The 18,794-nt window shown below is 37.5% G+C and overlaps 1 protein-coding gene across 1 annotated transcript; it reads right to left on the bottom strand.

Moving 5' to 3' along the window:
• Positions 1 to 636: 636 nt before the first annotated feature.
• hnrnph1l (heterogeneous nuclear ribonucleoprotein H1, like) lies at positions 637 to 17,582 on the bottom strand. The gene is made up of 12 exons (XM_043703646.2): positions 17,444 to 17,582; positions 15,247 to 15,379; positions 12,509 to 12,664; positions 9,419 to 9,562; positions 6,976 to 7,114; positions 4,166 to 4,338; positions 3,702 to 3,782; positions 3,509 to 3,621; positions 2,818 to 2,953; positions 2,661 to 2,741; positions 1,672 to 1,776; positions 637 to 1,559 (listed from the first exon to the last, which is right to left on the bottom strand). The coding sequence occupies exons 2-12, from the start codon at positions 15,335 to 15,337 to the stop codon at positions 1,450 to 1,452; spliced, it is 1,329 nt and encodes a 442-aa protein (XP_043559581.1). The 5' UTR covers positions 15,338 to 15,379; positions 17,444 to 17,582; the 3' UTR covers positions 637 to 1,449.
• Positions 17,583 to 18,794: the final 1,212 nt, after the last annotated feature.

Genomic DNA, 18,794 nt, shown 5'->3' with positions numbered 1-18,794 from the left:
TGCATGTTAATGAGATATAAATGCTTCACCCATGAAAATGCCTCCATGCTGACCTGAAAAGATCCTGATCATTGCTCTGAAAACAAGGAAATAATTGGGAAAAAAAAAGGGTCACGGCTTATGAAGTTGTAACCAATGCTAATCTGGCAACTGACTGATTTCCAGCTTTTGAAAACAACTTCAGCCAGAACTTCAGATAAGCTAGAAGTGTAACAATTTGGAAACTGGGTAAGGCAACAGACAGCAGGCAGATAAAGCAAGCAAGATGTCTGTACATGGAGAGACATGGATTTAAAAAAACTTGGCAAGGAAATTGCCCTTGGTATGTATTGAAATAAATAAAATTCAGAGATTGACAAATCAGGAAAGAAAAAAAAACCCAGAGTGCTCTATGAATTTAATCAAATGCACTGAATGCCATTAAATGCATAACAAGATACACTATTGACTTAACAAAAACAGGAGCAACGAGCCCTAATAACTTTTTAATTATTTAACAAGGGTTCTGACAAAAGACGTGAAAACAATAGTTATATCCATTCAGAAGACTAAGCTTTAAGTTTTTAAACATCAAAAATTCAACAAGATATACTATAATGAAGGACAAATTCACAACTTTAAAAAATATCACAACAATTAAAAATGGCAAAGCTTTATTGAGTGAGTTTATTTTCACTTCGCACCTTACAAATATGAACAAAAGTGACTTGTCAGGTCTCTGATATTGAAGACCAAGATTAAACCCTACAATAACGGTCTAAAGAAAAATTCTACATTAAAATTTTTATTTGCCATAGAGCATCCAAAGATGCTTCTCATCATTTTCACTTCCTAAAAAAATTAAACCAGAGACTTGTTTTAGACAAATATAAAAAAAAGAAGTCAAGCAACAAATATAAGCACATAATTGTTCAGTTTACACTCACCAGTGTTTATAGTTTTTCATTTTAAGTTTCAAAGAATTTTGTTGAATATGAATGCACTACCACACTTTACATTTTTATACAATAAACCAGAAGACACTGCCAATTAGTTAACAATTTAGGGTTTCAATCTCAAACATTCTGGGAATTTAAATGGGTACAAGATTTATTACAGTTAAGCCATCCAGATTGTGTCTTGATGTTGCTTGCACCAACCTTCTTTGTGCGCTTGACAATGCTCTTGCATTCAAATCAAGCCTGCAGAAGCAGTACACTGCACATGCGCAACAAGTCAGAGGCATGAAAAGTTCAACTAGTGCCAAAATACCTTACATAATGAAACTTGGGTCTCAAACTAAAATCATGTGATGAACACACTGGTGCCACCCTAGAATTTTCCTCAACCTAGGAAAAGGCTTATGCTGAATTCTAGTCATAATGAAAGGAATGCGTATACTGAATTCACATTTCATAAGCATAACCAAGTTTAAGCTGGTAATTGGTATCTGTTAAATAGTGAAAAAAGTTACATTCCCCATCCTCCACTCATGTTTGACATTGCACCCATGCCATTCAGCCCCATGGATCCTCTACTTCCAGTTCCATAGTAACTTCCATTCATCCCGGCTTGGCTGCCTGGAAAACAGTTTCATGAAAAATTGTTTTTTTTTTTTGAAACTTGGAAAAACTACTGTGAGGACACGAGATTCCTGTGTATAAAAGTTCAGTAATGTAACTGGTCACTTACCATATGCACTCAAGCTTGCTTGACTTCCATAAACTCCATACGCAGTGCTTAGTTGTTGACTGTTAGGACTACCATAGCTTGGACTTGCATAGCTTGATTGGCTTCCTAAAAACAGACAGACACTCGCGTAACATGTCTTGAAAGAATACTATCTCCAATGTCACCACAGGTGTGACTCATGCTCCACTTACTGCTCTCAGTGAAGCAAGGTTACAAGTTCACTAACAACTTCTATGAATGTAACCTAGTTTTATTTTAGAGCTCAGGATAGATGTTCTTTTAACATGCAGTGCCTATAATTGATTGCAAAAACTAATTTTGCATTAATGAATAACAGATTTTAAAATTCTATCAAAATGGTAGCTGCAGCCATATTCTGCTTTTTATTATTCAGAATGATTGATAATCAATTTCCATGTATTAAAATTAACCAAACTGTTAGGCGCAAGTAAAAAAAGGCAAATTCTGCTGAGAAAATCATAGTAATAGAATACTGTGCTCAAAATATCAGAAGTGCTAGAAGTCCATTCAAGCACAAAATTATACTATTCTGAATATATATTCTTTGCATGCATTCAGTGCTTCTAACAGATGCTGCAAATAACCTGAATGTCACAAGTTGAGAAGATTTGTAGCTCAGGTTGAGGTTCTGGATTTAAGTTTGCTTGCTGAGATGGAAGGCTTATTTTAAAAACGAACCTTCCAGCTCAGCTAGCAAACTTACATCCAGGATACCACAAGCTACAAATAAAAAAAAACTGATAGTAACATTCTGTTCCTTACACAGTATTCAAAAATTACTGGTGTTATTTGAACTCAAACCTTTAAAATAAGATTTCTTTACAGGTTTATTTGCAAGACACTCCAACTTCCAAAAATATTAAGATACATGCTGATCTTGTGAACCAACATTCATACACACTGGCCCGAGACATTAAAGAATTACCAAGAAAAATGTTGAGCTGCAAATGAATTTGATATTCACTTACCTATTGCTGACATCTGAGTTGCATAGGCGCTAGCAGTGCCTCCAGAGGTAGAGTTCAGGAAAAGTTCCACATATCTATGTTCTAAAAAGCAAAAGAAAAAATTTCAGAGAAGGTTATAGTAACATTTCAATTTAATATAAAGCTTTCATCAACTTACGCATGTGAGCTTTGTCTTTTGACATAGCCGCCACAGCATCCTCATGAGTAGCAAACTCTACATCAGCTTCTCCTGTCACTCTACCATCAGATCCAATCTCTATGTGGACACGGACTGGGTTGAGGGGTGAGAAAAACTGAAATAGAAAACAATAAAAAGGAGTTTCAAGCAATTTTACATAAGTGGATTCTTAGAAAAATCTGCTGCACCACTGTTATGACAATGCTTTCTAGACTTCCTGGATGCATAATTTAAATTCGACATGGGAGAAAAAACAAGTTGCCCAAGTTTTAAAACCTTGGGTCTACAAATTGGATTAATTCCACCCTCAGCGAAATGCATAAATTCTCTGAATCAACTGTTAATAAATTCAAGTACACAATTTTTGGGTAACAAATCAGTTCACGTGAAATGTTGAAACACAAACCAGTGTCATAACAGGGCAGGCATGGAAGTGTTTTTTCCTTCTCTCCTACCCGGAATCTTAGCTACAACTCCTTAGGATGATATCAGTTGCATGCTGTCTTATATGTAGAACCAATACAAACTATTCTATGCAACTAGGTTATGAGTGTATTCTGTTAAGGAGCTCCCAGGTTTAAAAAAAATGGAATACATACTTAGCTGGGAGCTTTGCTTTCATACTTTACCAACACCTAAGCCACATAAATGAAAATTTTGAAGTACTTACATTATATATATCATTCTCTGTCGCTCTAAATGGCAGGCCCCTCATATGTACACAATGCCCTGTTGTACTCTGGAAGGTAGAATCACTGTTTGCATATGCTTGCGCAGTTATTCCTGTTAATAAAAGTAGTGTTATGGAATAATAGAACATATTTTCACACATTCTCTACAAAATGTAGCTTAGAAAAACTCACCCCGATCTCGTCCATATCCATGATCTGTCCCATAGCCATATGCATCACTATATCCATTGTAATCATCATAACTTGCATAACCTGAACAGAAATTGAGTGCTTACGTTAAAAATCCTGAATTGATGCAGAGCCTGCTAATACAGCAACTGCAAATGGACCCGATGTGGATTGAAACAGTTACTAAAACTGAGAAATTTACATTATAGCATTTCGAAGCAGAGTTTTAAATAATCAAGTTCATCAAGTGTCTATTAGTGAACACAAAACAATTAAGTAACAAAACTAAAGGCACTTTAGCTATTTCATTATCAATAAGACATACATAAAAGCGTCAGAATTCCCTGCTTAATCGTTCAAATCAATTCAGTTTTCAATGTTATCCTGGAAAGTAGTTCCTGATCCCTTTTAAAACTGCCTGAACATTAAAATACTCAAACATGATCAATATTCATGAGTTGACTCACCGCCACCATACACTCCACGTCTCATCTTCTCATAAGATCCTCTAGGAATACCATAAGTTCTCCCAGTCATCGGTCTGTCGTAAGGACCTGGTCTTAAAGCAGACATCAACTTCCGGGGAGGATCATAGTGGGTGCGCACTTCAGCCCGGCTGCTCTTGAAAATTTCAATGTACCTAAAGGATTATACATTGTATTTAAACATTTCAGTCTTTGCTCGTATGCAAACTAGTTACAAGAACAACATTGCTAATTATACACTAATTTGAAGTATCCTAACCATGTATTGCCCACACAAGAAAATTTGAGCCAAGGACCAAACCCTTCATCTACTAACTGACATTTTAAGAATAGCCCCATTACAACTGAATCATCAATACTATGTAAAATTACAAAGTAATTTACAAAGGGTATTCCACACTTAAAAATCCCCAAGTTGCAAGTTCAAATACTGGAACAAAACCATAGAAACTTTTACTTTAACCAAAATTTTAATCATGCAACTGGAGTCCATACTTTGGCAATTGGGTAAACATGAAGCATTCTTAAAATGCAACTTAAAATGGTTTTTAAACAAACAGAACAAACGACATAGCAATTCTAACCTAAGTTGCCATTTAGAAGGGCTTAAACTAATAATTAACTTTTATGAAGAAAATATTCTTTGCTCTTTGAATGACTTCCAATGTCCACATAAAAATGCAACACAGGATCAAGAGAGGAGTTGAAAAATCATGACACTGTCCTTTTAGAGACTCTCAACTTTACTTTGATAAGGTATAAACCCTCAGTCAAATTTCAATTTTTGTTCTTTTACAAGTAGTCAAACATGGTAATCAAAGCAATGGCACAGAGGCTTTTTATGTGGAGATAATTTATTTCAAAGAATAAAGACATTTCATCTTCAGGAAATGACATTAGTGATCGTTTGTTCAAACTCCATGTACAAATAGGATACAGTTTATTGACTGGGCATTGGAGAACTAAAGTAGCAACAATCTTGGAACAAAGGAACACCCAATAGTCTTCCAGTTGTCAAATCAAGATAATGCCAATTCTGTGCTGCATAAATGACTAGTAAAGCACCTCATTAATTTTAAGCTATCCAAAAAGGACATGGCAAAACCCATTTGCTAACCAGCAGTGTTACACATCCAAACAATGCTGCGCATCTCATTTCAACCTAACCTCTAAACAGCACAGCTTTACACTGCTAAAGAACTAACTGCTGAGACTCAAGATGTGCTGCATCTTAGAGGGACTTGCTGCAAATAATTCTTACAGAAGTTCTGAAAGCCTTCAAACTGCTCCAGTAGAATATTTACCATGCTGGGCAATGTGATTTTTCTTCCTAATCACATCTTCCAAACGGTGTGCTAAGCAAAAAAAAATCCCAACTAAGCCTACCAATGATACTATTTTAGATTCAATTTGAACTTTTAATAAAAAAAACATCGATATATGAAATACAAAATCTATTTCCAGCACATTAACTTTAAAGTCAACTTTTTGGTGCATTTATAATTGCTAAGAGATCCGAATAGACTCAGACACTATCCTTCAGCTGAAATCCTTTTCCCTCTTGGCTAACAGAAAAGATCTACAACGTGGCATCAAAACTGGATCCAATCAGTTGAGACAGAAGAATGCATAACGGTCACATGTGGACATTTTTCAAAATATGCAGAACACCAAGTTAATAGCTTTCCCCAAGACTTCTATAATCAAGACTCGTGCAAACAAGTGTAGACTGCAGTGTACAATGAAACCATCTGCTAAAAAATGGAAAACAAAGATGTGCACCAATACAACCAACTGTCCTACCATGATCCTATTTATATTCTGGAGACTAAACAGACTAGAGTCAATTTGGGGACATTAGGTTTCTGTACACAGCAATCTTCCAAAATGAGAAAATAATTACAATCTCACATTTACTTGTTGTGTTTGGTCTGTTACAGGGCAGGAGGAACATAATGCTCACATCACTGTGGCACTCTGCCTGAAATAAAACCACAACACCCCCGAACTACACATTGACAAATCTTTTCCATCATCATTACTAATAATTCTTAGTTAATATTCAGGTAAGCAAACAGCAAGTATATTATCCTCAAAGCAGTGGTTAATTTAAGGAAATTTAATGCAAACAGGAAAATAATTCCTTTCATAGCCAGAAAGGGAGACCTTCATCCCAACTTATTAAAATTATAAAAGAGGTCTCAGGAATGAAAGGCAATTTCTGCAAAAAACACTGCGAAGAATACTTGGATACTCAACTGTCCAATGACAGAACCAAAGTTGGACATGCTTCTTTGAACAGTAAACTTAAATAACAACTATGTTGAAAAGCTATTTGCCTTAGTTATTTTATTAGCAACAAACTGGTCATTAAGCTTAATTACATATTAAGCCATGAGCCATTAATAATTTCAAATGTGGAAAAGCAGATAATTATCTCGACATTCAAAACATCCAATAGGTTGTATATTAATTGTATGACACAGCAAAAGTATCAGCTATGATGGCAAGTAGCTTTTCAGGTTCAGATTACCAGTATTTCAGTTTCATTTCACAAATACTCAACATGTGACAATTACAACAAAAATTAGTGTAACAATGTGTTTAAAGAGCTTTTAAATTGTGCTTAATCACATTTTCTTATGGTATCAAAAGGTGCGAATTGTGATAAAAGTACTTAAAACCTAAACAACAATGCATCCAGGTGAAACATTCGCCATACCAAAACAGTTGTACTAGATAACAAATCAATCATATACCATAAGAAAAGTGACTCATCCATCCATCCCCACCTGTGCCCTATTCTTTCCTTGTGTTTCTTTAGAGCCTTTTCAGCTATTTCCTGTGTGGCAAACTGCACGAAGGCCTCCCCCGTGCTCCTCCCCTGGTAGTCCATCGGCAATGTTATCCCATTTGGCACGATTTCCAACCCTTCAACCCAAGGACAAATAACCCCAGTAGGGGATAGCATTAAAGGGTGCACATGCCTAATTATTACTTATGACGTAGCATTTATAAAAATGTAAACTACTGCAAGTTACAGCTCAAAATTAAAATGCACTAAAGTGTTGTGTGACAATCATGCTGTGTAAAAAATGTCAGAACCTAAACAACCAGAGGGAATTCCCTGGGTTGCAGCACAGCCACGTGTCACATAACATCTTAGAACAAAGCAATTATTATTTAAAAATACAATTAAAATACTTCCCAAATTTTAGTGTCAGAAAAAAATAGGAATTCAAAATAACACACAATGTAACTAAACAGTCAAGTTTTCTTTCCTCCCCAGTAAATTGAAAGCAGCTGCATTAGATTGACTCAAGAGGTCAAAATATAGCAACTAAAATCAAAGCACATTCCCCCATCCTCAATTTCAGGAACTCATCAGTTCCACCAGTGTTAGATGCCTCACCCAAGTGGTCTTTTTGCCATGTGCAAATCGGTGTGCACTTTTGGACTGTGGGGCCATCACAGCCAAGTACAACCTGTTCTCATCTGACGTTCACACATGCAATGCCAGGAGTGGAAATTCACTCTGCAGTACTGAGACCACATTCAATCGGCTCAGCAGCTCTTGGCTTATGACACCATGCTTTGAATGAACAGCTTTTGTGGGCTGCAGTGTTCCAAGTTGCATGATATGATACAATTACCTGAACAACCAATGGGAAAAATTATCAGGCTACATTTTGCCTTGCACATGTAGGAATGTCTCAAAGAGCTGTCAACAGTGGCTTTCTACCCTTCACCTCGCCCAGAAATAAAACATTTAGTTTCAAAAAAAAAAAAAGGCTTGGCAAGTTTCTTACTAGCCTAACACATGGCAGCCAAGCACACCATCTTCCCCTGGTGAGATGGTCAATGAAGCTCCTGCTTACAGCCTTCAGAAGCTGAGTCAGTGCTCCCCCATTAATTTCTTCACCCACTTACTGGTAAGCAATCAGCCTTCACTTGTTGCCTCCAGAAGCTCAGATCAGTATTTGATATGTTAAACTTGCTTGTTGTACCACTTTGGCACATATTATCAGCATGTTACCCACATTTAAATATCATTAAATTTCTAATAAAACAAACTTAGCAATTAAATATAAAAAATTGATACCTTCATAGATTTAAGTATACTATATAAATCTACAAACACTAGATCAGACCAAGAATAAACCAACTGTAGGATTTTCTTGTTTTTTTTTAAAAAAAGTCCTTGACATGAAGGGAGAAGAGATGGAGTGAGTGGACACCCACACACAATTTTGGAAGGGGGTGAGGGGGAATGATTAGGGAAAGAAAAAGTGAACACAGATCAGTGCACAGACTATCAATCCACTTAAACTCATACAGTTTTATTCAAATGGTTATCCAGAAGCCTTCAGAAACTTCAGTGACATATTGGAGTTTTTCTCTAATACAAATGGAGCTACAGAACCAAAGCAAATGATTATACTAGTTTCATTAAGATGAGCAAAAGGAATTATTAAAATAAATGAATAAACTGTGTGGAAGCTACTTTAAAAGCACTTCTGGAAATCTGTTTTAAACGTGTCTTGATGCACGTCTGATTGTTGCCAATTTAGAAAACTAAGTTAAAATCCAGACATGTTTAGCTTCGCATTTCAACAAATATCCATTAATTACCTGCCTTATTTTAACAAAGCTGCTGTTTCTAAAATGCTAGGAAGAATTGGTGGGATTCTGACAATACCGAAGGAAAGATTAAGAATAAAAAGACTATGAAAAGATTAATTCTCAGTTTCTCTGAACAGATTTCAGAAATCAGACTTTTGTGACAGAATAGATGGCAAGTGACAAGTTAGATGTCACTAACTTGAGAGACTTAAGGGTGAATTCTCCTGGATAATGTGACTATAAAACATTTTGAAAGCAATTTTAACAACTCTAATCTTGATCTGAACCAGTGAGAGACACTCACTCATCACCAGAGTAAATTACTACATTAAGTGCAAAAAAAAACAGAAAATTGTACTGGGGCAGGAATTTGAGTATTAATTACTTGACTGCATAGTTAATACATTACATCACATTTAAACAATGTTATAAAATTCAGATAAGTAAAATATAGAAAAGATTACCTTATCAACTGGAAGTGAATACAAATCAACTTATTTAATCTTAAAACTAATTTGTAGATTAGACATAGAAAGTGATTAATTTAACAAAACCACTTAAGACAGCCAATTTACTAAAATGAATTAGTTTAAAAAAATCTGCTTTTTGTACCTGTAAAAAACTGTACTATTTCCTCCTTGCTACAGCCAAACGGCAGCCCCCTAAGACGAACACAGCCATCGTTTGAGGAATCAGGACTATTGGGGCCAGTGTGCTTCAAAACCCAGTCCATTTCAATGTTGTTAGATTTAAATACTAGGTTTAAAAAAAAGTTTAAGAAATCATTTTAGAAAAGCAAGCAGTTAAATCTGAAATGTTTGAGAAATAGGAATCCCAAAATCAAGTAGATAATCATTGCTTAATCATGTGTTAACTCAGCATCGTTCACTATGCTATCAAACAGACTAAACCCCCTCAAAACATGCCAAGGTAGTCTGGACAATAATTTTATCTTATTTAATAGGCAAGGGTAAGACACTGTTCCAGATGCGATTAAATTGATTAAGTTATGAGGCTTTAAGCAAAATACTTCATCCGTACACTAAATTAAAAAAACAAAACCAAAAAAAAGAAAATTGACAATTTTATCACATCAACAAATTCAGCAAAACTGATTTCCCTCACTTGCAATCTTCTCCAGTCCAGAAGGAGAAACACTGACAGAATGAATCTAGCAGCAGAAAGAGAACTCAAGCTTTTGCAGCAAAGCTGTACTTGGCAGTTTCATTCCACAACCCCAGTTTCAATAACAAAGCAAAACTAAACCCTTGGGTCTGAGAGCCTGACTCCATCCCTCATTCTTGTGTCTACTTCTTTTAAAAATCCAAAAGTTATTTACTATTTTCCATGGAGCAAACACATTCAGCACTAGATTTACAATGTCTCTCAAGAGAAATAGGACAAAATAAAATCACTTTTAAAGGCACATCTCATCACGAATACAATTTTTTATTTTTTCATAAGACATGGCATCATTAGCTAGCCCAACACTTACTCATCTCAAATTGTTCTCAAGAAGCTTGTGGTAAGCTGAGGTTCAAGGACAACTACTGTCTTTCAGGATTGAGACCTGAGATTTTGACCCAGTGGTGCTGAAGGAATGGCAATATAATCCCAAGTCAAGATGATGTGTAATTGGAGGGGAACACATTGGTACATCGGTCCTCCCTTGTCTTTCTAAGTGGCAGGTTTGAACATTGCTGTCAGAACAGCCTTTTAAGTTACTGCAGTGCATCTTATAGACGTTACGCACTACTGATATTATAGTAAAGGCAGTGAATACTGATGGCAAACTATGTTGAACATTGTGGAATCAATGAAAATTCCCACTGGCCATACAATGAATTCAATGACGACTAACCTCCAATAGTCACAACTACACCTCTGTGGCAAATATGACTCCAGAGTATTCCATTGTGCCTCCTAACTGCAATTTTCAAGCTCTTCAATGTCATTTTTGGTCAAATACTCACCTCATTCGGAGTTCAGCTTTGGTCCACGAATGGACCAAGGCTGGAATGAGGTCAACAGCCAAACAATTCTTGAGGAACTCAAACTATGCGTAACTGAGATGGTTATTGTTAAGTACTGCCGCATAAGGATGTCAATAATACCTTCCATTACATTGTTGATGGTTGCGAATACGCTGATATGGCAGTAATTGCCCGGCTGAATTGGTCTTACTTTCCAAGCATAGCACACACATGGGCAATTTTCCATACTACCAGTTATGCACTACTGTTGTAACTGTACTGGAATAAGAGTGTCCAGTTCTGGAATTAGAGGTCTTCAATGCTATTGCCAGAATGTAGTCAATGCCTTCAAACAATAATCTCATTGACAGATGTATTTGCATCAGATACACTGGTGAGGGGAGTTAGAGTAGTTTTTCACTCGTCTCCTTGGATCTGCTGCATACATAGTCTCGGACCTTACTGATTCAGCAGCTTGATCAATTAGTTATCGAGGTTTATAAAATCATGAGAGTCTTTTCCCCAAGTTGGGGGAGTCCACAACTAGAAGGCATAGGTTTACAGTGAGGTGAAAAATTTAGAAGGGACCATACAGACAACTTTTTCCACACAGAGGGTGATGAGTGTATGGAAGTGAGCTGCCAGAAGTGGTGGAGGCTGACACAACTACAGCATTTAAAGGCATCTGGATGGGTATACGAATAGGAAGGGTTGAGGGGGCTTATGGGCCAAATGCTAGCAAATGGGACGAGATTAGTTTAGGACATCTAGTTGGCATGGACAAGTTGGACTGAAGGGTCTGCATCCATGCTGTACATCTGTGACCATCTGTAGTGCTAATCAGCTACTCTTGTTGATGAACATTTAAATCCTCCATCCAGAGAACAGTCTGTGCCCTTGGCACGCACTCATCAGCCAAGGAGGTAGGTGGTGGTAATTAAGGAATTCCTGATTTTAATTAAATCAAATTTCACTATCTACCATGATGGTATTAAAACAAATACCTGCAGAATATTAAACAATAATAAAAAATTGTAGATGCTGGAAATCTAAAAACAAAACAAAAATAGCTGGAGCAACTCAGGTCTAATCATGAGCAAGGGAGAAAGAAAAGCTGCTGGTGGAGGCCATCAACCAGTTGAAAATCCGTGTGGCGAAAGCAGCCCTTATATGAAGCGGTCCGGTGTGTGCATATGCATGTGGGGACGGGGGACGGGGACGGGCACAAAGTGCTCAGGCCCAAAATTACTTGGCCTTTATATTGAGCACTGGAAGGCAGCAGGATCCCCAAGTGGAAATGACACTGTGCATGCTGAGCTTCACTGGAGAACTGCAGCAAGCCCAAGACAGATGTTGGCCAGGGAACGCAGTAGTGTGCCGAAGTGGCAGGCAACCAGAAGCTCAGAATGATTTTTGCAAATACAGTGTAGGTCTTCTGTAAAGCAGCTGCCCAGTATATGGTGTAAGTAAGAGTCACTGAACCGAAACATGAACTCTTGTTTTCTCTCCACAGATGCTGCTAGACACGAATTTCTCTAGGGCTTTCTGTTTTTGTACCTGCAGAATGTCAGCCTGGTTACCAATTATGGCTCAATCAGCACCCTTTTCTCATTCTGAACAAAAGAGAGTCCCTTCACTGAAGTCTTAAGTTTCTTCTTCTGGATCTGATGAGTGCAAGTTGAAAGGGTTTAATTGATCGCCTTTTAGTGATGCTCAAGCATGAACTTACCTTCTACATATCTATGCCCCATACTTTCTTTGTCTTTTTTCATTGCAATTTTGACATCATCTTCAGTTTCCAGTTGTATGAATGCTTCCCCACTTGGGCGGCCTTCTCTGGTATACGTAAAATGAATTCCAGAATTCCCATTTAAGATTTTGCAATCTGAAATGTAAAAGTTACGATATCTATAATCACTCATACTAAATTCCATTAAAGATTTCAGAATTTGTCTCAACCTTAATCCAGGAATCTCAATAATATCTGGAAGTAAATCCACAAGGCACCTCAATAGGATACAAAGATCACGTCATTTTAAAAATCAGTCATTTCATGATACACCTATGGAGTAAGCGGTACTTCAACCCAGGCCTTCTAATACAGACAGATGGTTAGACATCAAGGTAGCCAAATGGCTAGTAAATTTGCCCAATGTTAGAGACATTTTGCTTAAAAAAAAGGTTACCTCAACCTGTGAAGTTAATTTTGAATCATTAGAAATGTGACTTAATAACCTTGATTTTCATCTTCTGGATACTGCTCTCCTTATACATGAACATTCTGAAATGCTAGGTCCATTCAATTTCTGACATTACAGAGTCTTCCTTTTACACCCTACTTACCTTGGCACACTCTACATTAAACAGAGACACAAGGACCCCAAAGATACCAGAAATCATCAGATGTTTTCAGAGTTTGGCTAATCACAGCAATTATACTGTATTATTACATTTTTTCCAAGTCATAATTAATCTCAATTATGGATATTTACAATTTAGAAGCCAAAAGTAACCCATTTTCCAGCTCTTAGTCACAGCCTTCAAGATTACTACACTACCAAGGGCACATCTAGTACCTAAATATTGCAGATTTCACTTATGTTCGTTTCAAGAATACCAGAACCCAAAAAGAGATTCCTCTCAGTCCCCACTATCTACAGCGTGATTATGGGTTCCTCAAAGAGGATAGGTCCTTCTACTATCTTTTTCATTAAAATTCTACAGTCCAAGTAATAATCTGAGGAATCTGCTCTGTAACCTCACAAGCAGTCACACTTTATTAGTGTGAAGAGCAAAACTGTGCTCTTCATTTAACAATTCATTTTCATTAACAGTTCCCTCTGCATATAGAAATTACCAATCTAGTTTTTAAAAAATCATCCCCCACTAATTTTGCTGATCTTTACATTTCAGTCACTTTTGCCCACTCCACCCTTCCATCTAACTTTACTTTGTCAATGAACTATACGAATATAATAAACTCTGTTGCAATCAAGTCACTGACAAAATAACTGAACAAGCATGGACTGTAATCTACCTCAACTTGCAAGTTACAAACTACCAACATACCCCAATTATTCATGCTTTCATTGACCGATCCTCAAACCATGCCACTGCATCTATTCCACAGGCTTGAATTCAGTGCAACTGCATTGATGTTTCTACTTGACCAAATCTAGTTTTTACTTTAAAAGTGTTAGGATTTACCAAACAATGGCCCTTTCATTTGTTTACATTCACTCTGCCAATCTAGACTTTGATGTCCCATTTTAACATGATTCAGTTGGATAAGACTAGGGAAAATTACAGTGAGGACAGGATGAAGCACTGCACGCCTGAAAACACTCAGGAAGACTTGAACATTAACTACTTGAGCTGCACTGTAGCTGCTAAGTCACCTATGCAATAATTAAGAAAAAATGTCTTCAGAAAGGGGGTGGAGGTGGGGAAGAGAAGAGCAGGAAGAGTTTTGTTATGCCAGCTTCAACTTTAATTACTTTTTGGGCAGGGTAGCATCATTTTGAATTTTTGAAATAAAACGAGATTGATGACAGTAGAAGTGTGTTGGGGAAAGCAATGCTATTAGTGATATTTCTTCAGAGAAAAAATAAAATAATGGATTGGCAAAGTTTTGGAACTATGACAATGCAATTCGAGCACTATTTAAACTTAACCCAAACTTTAAGTGATCTCGAAGTGAATGCGACTGCCACCTAAATTTTAACATACTCATTTTAAAGTTTCACTTTTCAGAAAGCGTATATCTGATTAGATTACTTACAGTGTGGAAACAGGCCCTTCAGCCCAGCAAGTCCACACCGCCCCGCTGAAGCGCAACCCACCCATACCCCTACATTTACCCCTTACCTAACACTACGGGCAATTTAGCACGGCCAATTCACCTAACCTGCACATCTTTGGACTGTGGGAGGAAACCGGAGCACCCGGAGGAAACCCACGCTGACACGGGGAGAACATGCAAACTCCACACAGTCAGTCGCCTGAGGCGGGAATTGAACCCAGGTCTCTGGCGCTGTGAGGCAGCAGTGCTAACTACTGTGCCACCGTGCCGCCCAAATCTGTTAATAATAAATAGCCTAAAAGCTCCACGTCAGGACTTTTGACTGATTTTGAAAACCAAGTTTAAAAACTTATTTCAAATACAGTGAACTTGAAACTTTAATCATGAGGAATGTAAACTGGTCATCGCTAACTGAAAATTGCATCATACCAGATTCCATATTTAGTGCATTACTGAAAGACAAAGTTACATTAATAGTTTCAGCTCCATCTTTGAAAACGCCTCCAAAAATAACAAAGCAATACAAGTTAATAACATGCACTTCACAACATTATTCTTGTGGAATACATATGGCAAACTGATTCTTGATATGTTTACACAAATAACATTTTCATTGCCCATTTTTAAGCTTACAAAAATATGGTCCACTTTTTCACCTTACATACCAGAAAAAAAGCGTGAAACTTCCTCAGCAGCAGATGACCAGGGTAATCCACGGACCCGGATAACAAATCCATCAGTTTCTGAACTAGACATGACTTCTTTCCAACGATGTAACAAGTTTTCCTTTTAAAAATCCTGAATCAGACAATTTCAACATATTTTTACATTCAAGCAGCCAATACATCAGACAGAACAAACTTAAAAGATGGTTTATTTGCAGTGAATCATTCAGAAGTTATCCAGGATATGCTTTGCATAATAAACACTAATTCACAGATTCTTTCTCAACCTCAAATGCCCCCAAAATACTACCCAACCAATGAAAAAATTTGAAAGAATCATTATTTCACAATGCAGGAAACATTGCCATCTGAACTCAAGTTCCCCTGATAACCAGCTTTTTAAATATAAAGCAATGCTGGTTGATTGATAAGTAATACTTTAAGAGAGCATCTTTGACCATGCAGTACTCCACAATATGACAGTAGAGCTACAGTTTAAATTTTGTTCAATCAAATTACGAAATCTAGCCTGTGGGACTTGAATCCATCATGCCATGGTTCAAGAGTGATATCCACTGAGCCACATCATTTTTTCTCCGCCAGTGCAAAGAGGTATTATTATACTGACATAATCAAATGAACTCTAGAAAGGTATGTAGAAAGCCAGTAATCAACTAAAGTTTTACCAAGATCTGAAAATCAAATTGCTTTTAGAACTTGGTTGGATCAACATGTAGATGTGCCAATGGTCACATATCCACAGTAGTTCAAACAGAGTACCCCTGAGTACGCAGAACTGGTCCAGGTCAGTACAGTTATTGACTAGCAGACTTTTTGGAGACAGACTGGTACATTGTAATTTGGACTCAAGGCACAAATTCAACATTGGGTTGTAATCAAAATTCATTACTTTCTCTTCCGCGAAGAAAGGACAGCTGTAATTTCTCTGACATATTCAAAGATACATCACAATAATGAGGTAGCTGAAAATTCTTTCCTTTTCTTTAGATTTAATTAGAAAAAGTAAATTTGCACCAATAATTCTACATTAACCCACAATGACCTTGAATCTTCCTCAAGTACTAACCGAGGTTTGAGAATCAACTGATCAGGAAAACTACAGTGGTCTGAACTTTAAGTGGATTAAAGTAAGAAAACAACAAGGGAAAAAGACAATCATAGAACAAATATAATACAAGCATTTTCTGACAAAGTAGAGGTATATAATTAATTACCAAGGAAGAATTGTACCAAACCTGAGATGTACAGACCAGTGATTGAAACAGCAGCAGTCCCAGTCAGATGGATCCAAACTTAGTTAGAACATACTTCCAACCAGAATGAGAAACTGTTATTCTAATAAGCATACCTGAAACCAGCATGCATATATCCACAATTGAGTTCAAGGTGCAAGTCCAATAAAGTATAGATTAAAAAAAGGGAAGAAAAGGGCTGTGAATTGGATAGACCTTTTAAACTTTGTAACATGAGTACTTTGGCATAGGGACTAGACAACCAAAAGTTGTCTACTAAATCAATTTAACCACAGAATGCATTATAACAAACTAGCGGCCAAAGAAAAAGGACATCGACGTCGATTCTGTTTCGTCATCATTTTCTGATCACTTCTTCGGAATTACGTTTACCATATTAGTGCCTCAGGTACTGCTGAGACGCGAACCAATTAGTTTCCATCTACACTCAATATGAAAACTATACAATCAGACACAACCATTTGCAAAATTACTAATTAACATAAAACTCGCAGTGTCGACGGGAAGCACACTCTTTCTGGCCCTTTTCACTCTCTTTAGTGTAATAAAAATACAAAGCGGGCAAGTCCCAGCTTTGTGGAAACCCCAGGAGGATGTGGGCGGCAGGTGGTGGGGGAGGGGTAGGTCATTAGGCCTCAAATCGGCACCAAGCGGCATCCCAACGTTTGACAGAATTGAGCAAAAACAAAAGCTCTCCAGAGCAACCTCCAGCAAACTCCTCGCGCTGAGGAGCCGCGACTAGACCCGGATGGGAGAGAGCCGTCGACTAAAAGAAACAAAAAGGTCGAGCGAGGCGCCGCCGGGAAAACGAGGCCTCGACGGCGCAGAGGCCGCGCGCACGTCTCAATCAGCCGCGCATTCGCCTTTTTCAAGCGAACACGATTCAAAAAAATAAGAATGAAGCCTTGCGCAAGACCACTTACCGAAAACAAGGCGATAGCGACTTGGAAAAAAACCTCAAGTAAGCACTAACTCTGATACGTTAACGACCACAGAACGCCCGTTAACAGCGCGTCTCCTTCCGTTTCTTTTCTTTTCAAAGCGTGGAGATCGCCCCAGCGGACCGGAAGTTCTAAGTCACGTGCCACCACTGCGCCTGCGTGGGGCTGTGTCCGCAGCAAAGACGCCGATGGCGCCTGCGCAGACCACATTGCCGCCTCCTTCCCTTCCCCTCCCCCACTCCAATGTCAATCATAGCTCAATTTCAGAGACTTTTATTAATTACCAGACTGTGGGGATGAGGGTGCAAACACTGGAAACGATGTTTTTGTATTTTTAAAATACAGACTGCTTGGAATTAATTTCAAGGAAATGTATGATTTAATAGATTATAAATAAAGCTATCTGGCATGCCTACCCCATCAGCTCTCAATGTTGTGGAGCAAAATAAGGAAACCAGATTCAGAATACATTTGATTAATGGAAAGGATAATGCTGAAATCTTTATGAGAAGGTTCTTAACAAATTTAATGATTTTGAACTAACGTCAATTTAGTTGGTAAACCGGCTACATACTAATCTCAGACTGAGCCTTTTGCCTTTATCCATTGTAAGCAATCTTTGCTGGATCTCCATCACCCCAATTTTTAAATTCTCATAGTTTTCAAATTCCTTGATGACCTTGCCTTACATCTATAAACTTCTCCAGTCACAACTATCCAAGGTATCTGCACACTAACTATAGAATACCCTGTCCCTCTGGTCACCACTTTCATCCATGCACACATGCAAAAATAGCCAGGTGTTTAAGGTCTGCTAATATAATTAAAATTAGAATTGAAATTGCATTTACACTGAATTATTTTATTGATTAAATGTAAATGGTAATTGCTAGTAACTACACTGTATATATTATAATGCCATATAGTATAACAATCAATAATATCAAAATTGAAAACCAATCTCCCCACTATGGGAGCTAGTGCAAATATTAATACTTTTAACAGAAGTTTTTTTGCTCCCTCCGAACTCAGGGCATATGTCGTTGCATTCTTCTGACAAATTGACGCAGTTTGGAGGTCTGTTTTCATACTGTGCACTTCCAACTGGTTCTACTCATTTCTCAAAGCAATGGTCACCTTGAAGAAAAATCCTTTTGAGACATGCTATGCGGAATATATATATAAAAGCTATATTCTTCATGTTCATGATATTTTTCCCCTGGGCTTTGTTGAAAAATTTCAGCATTGTCTCTTCACTATTCCTGAAGAAGGGCTTATGACCGAAACATCGATTCTCCTGTTCCCTGGATGCTGCCTGACCTGCTGCGCTTTT

This window comes from Chiloscyllium plagiosum, unplaced genomic scaffold, assembly GCF_037043375.1.
Source record: "Chiloscyllium plagiosum isolate Xiang-an unplaced genomic scaffold, Cpla_swu_hap1 HiC_scaffold_16, whole genome shotgun sequence".
In the NCBI taxonomy this organism is placed as follows: Eukaryota; Metazoa; Chordata; class Chondrichthyes; order Orectolobiformes; family Hemiscylliidae; genus Chiloscyllium; species Chiloscyllium plagiosum.
Note: the sequence above shows the minus strand (reverse complement) of the source record. Positions and strands in the feature narration are given on the sequence as shown.

Bases quoted from the DNA above. Each gene is read 5' to 3' on its own strand.
- hnrnph1l (XM_043703646.2), bottom strand. From the start codon at position 15,337: ATGTCTAGTTCAGAAACTGATGGATTTGTTATCCGGGTCCGTGGATTA. The intron at 3,622-3,701 runs GTGAGTTTTTCT...TTTTATTAACAG, and splicing joins TGGATATGGACGAGATCGGG to GAATAACTGCGCAAGCATAT. The intron at 2,742-2,817 runs GTAAGTTGATGA...TTTGCTTTTTAG, and splicing joins AAAAGACAAAGCTCACATGC to AACATAGATATGTGGAACTT.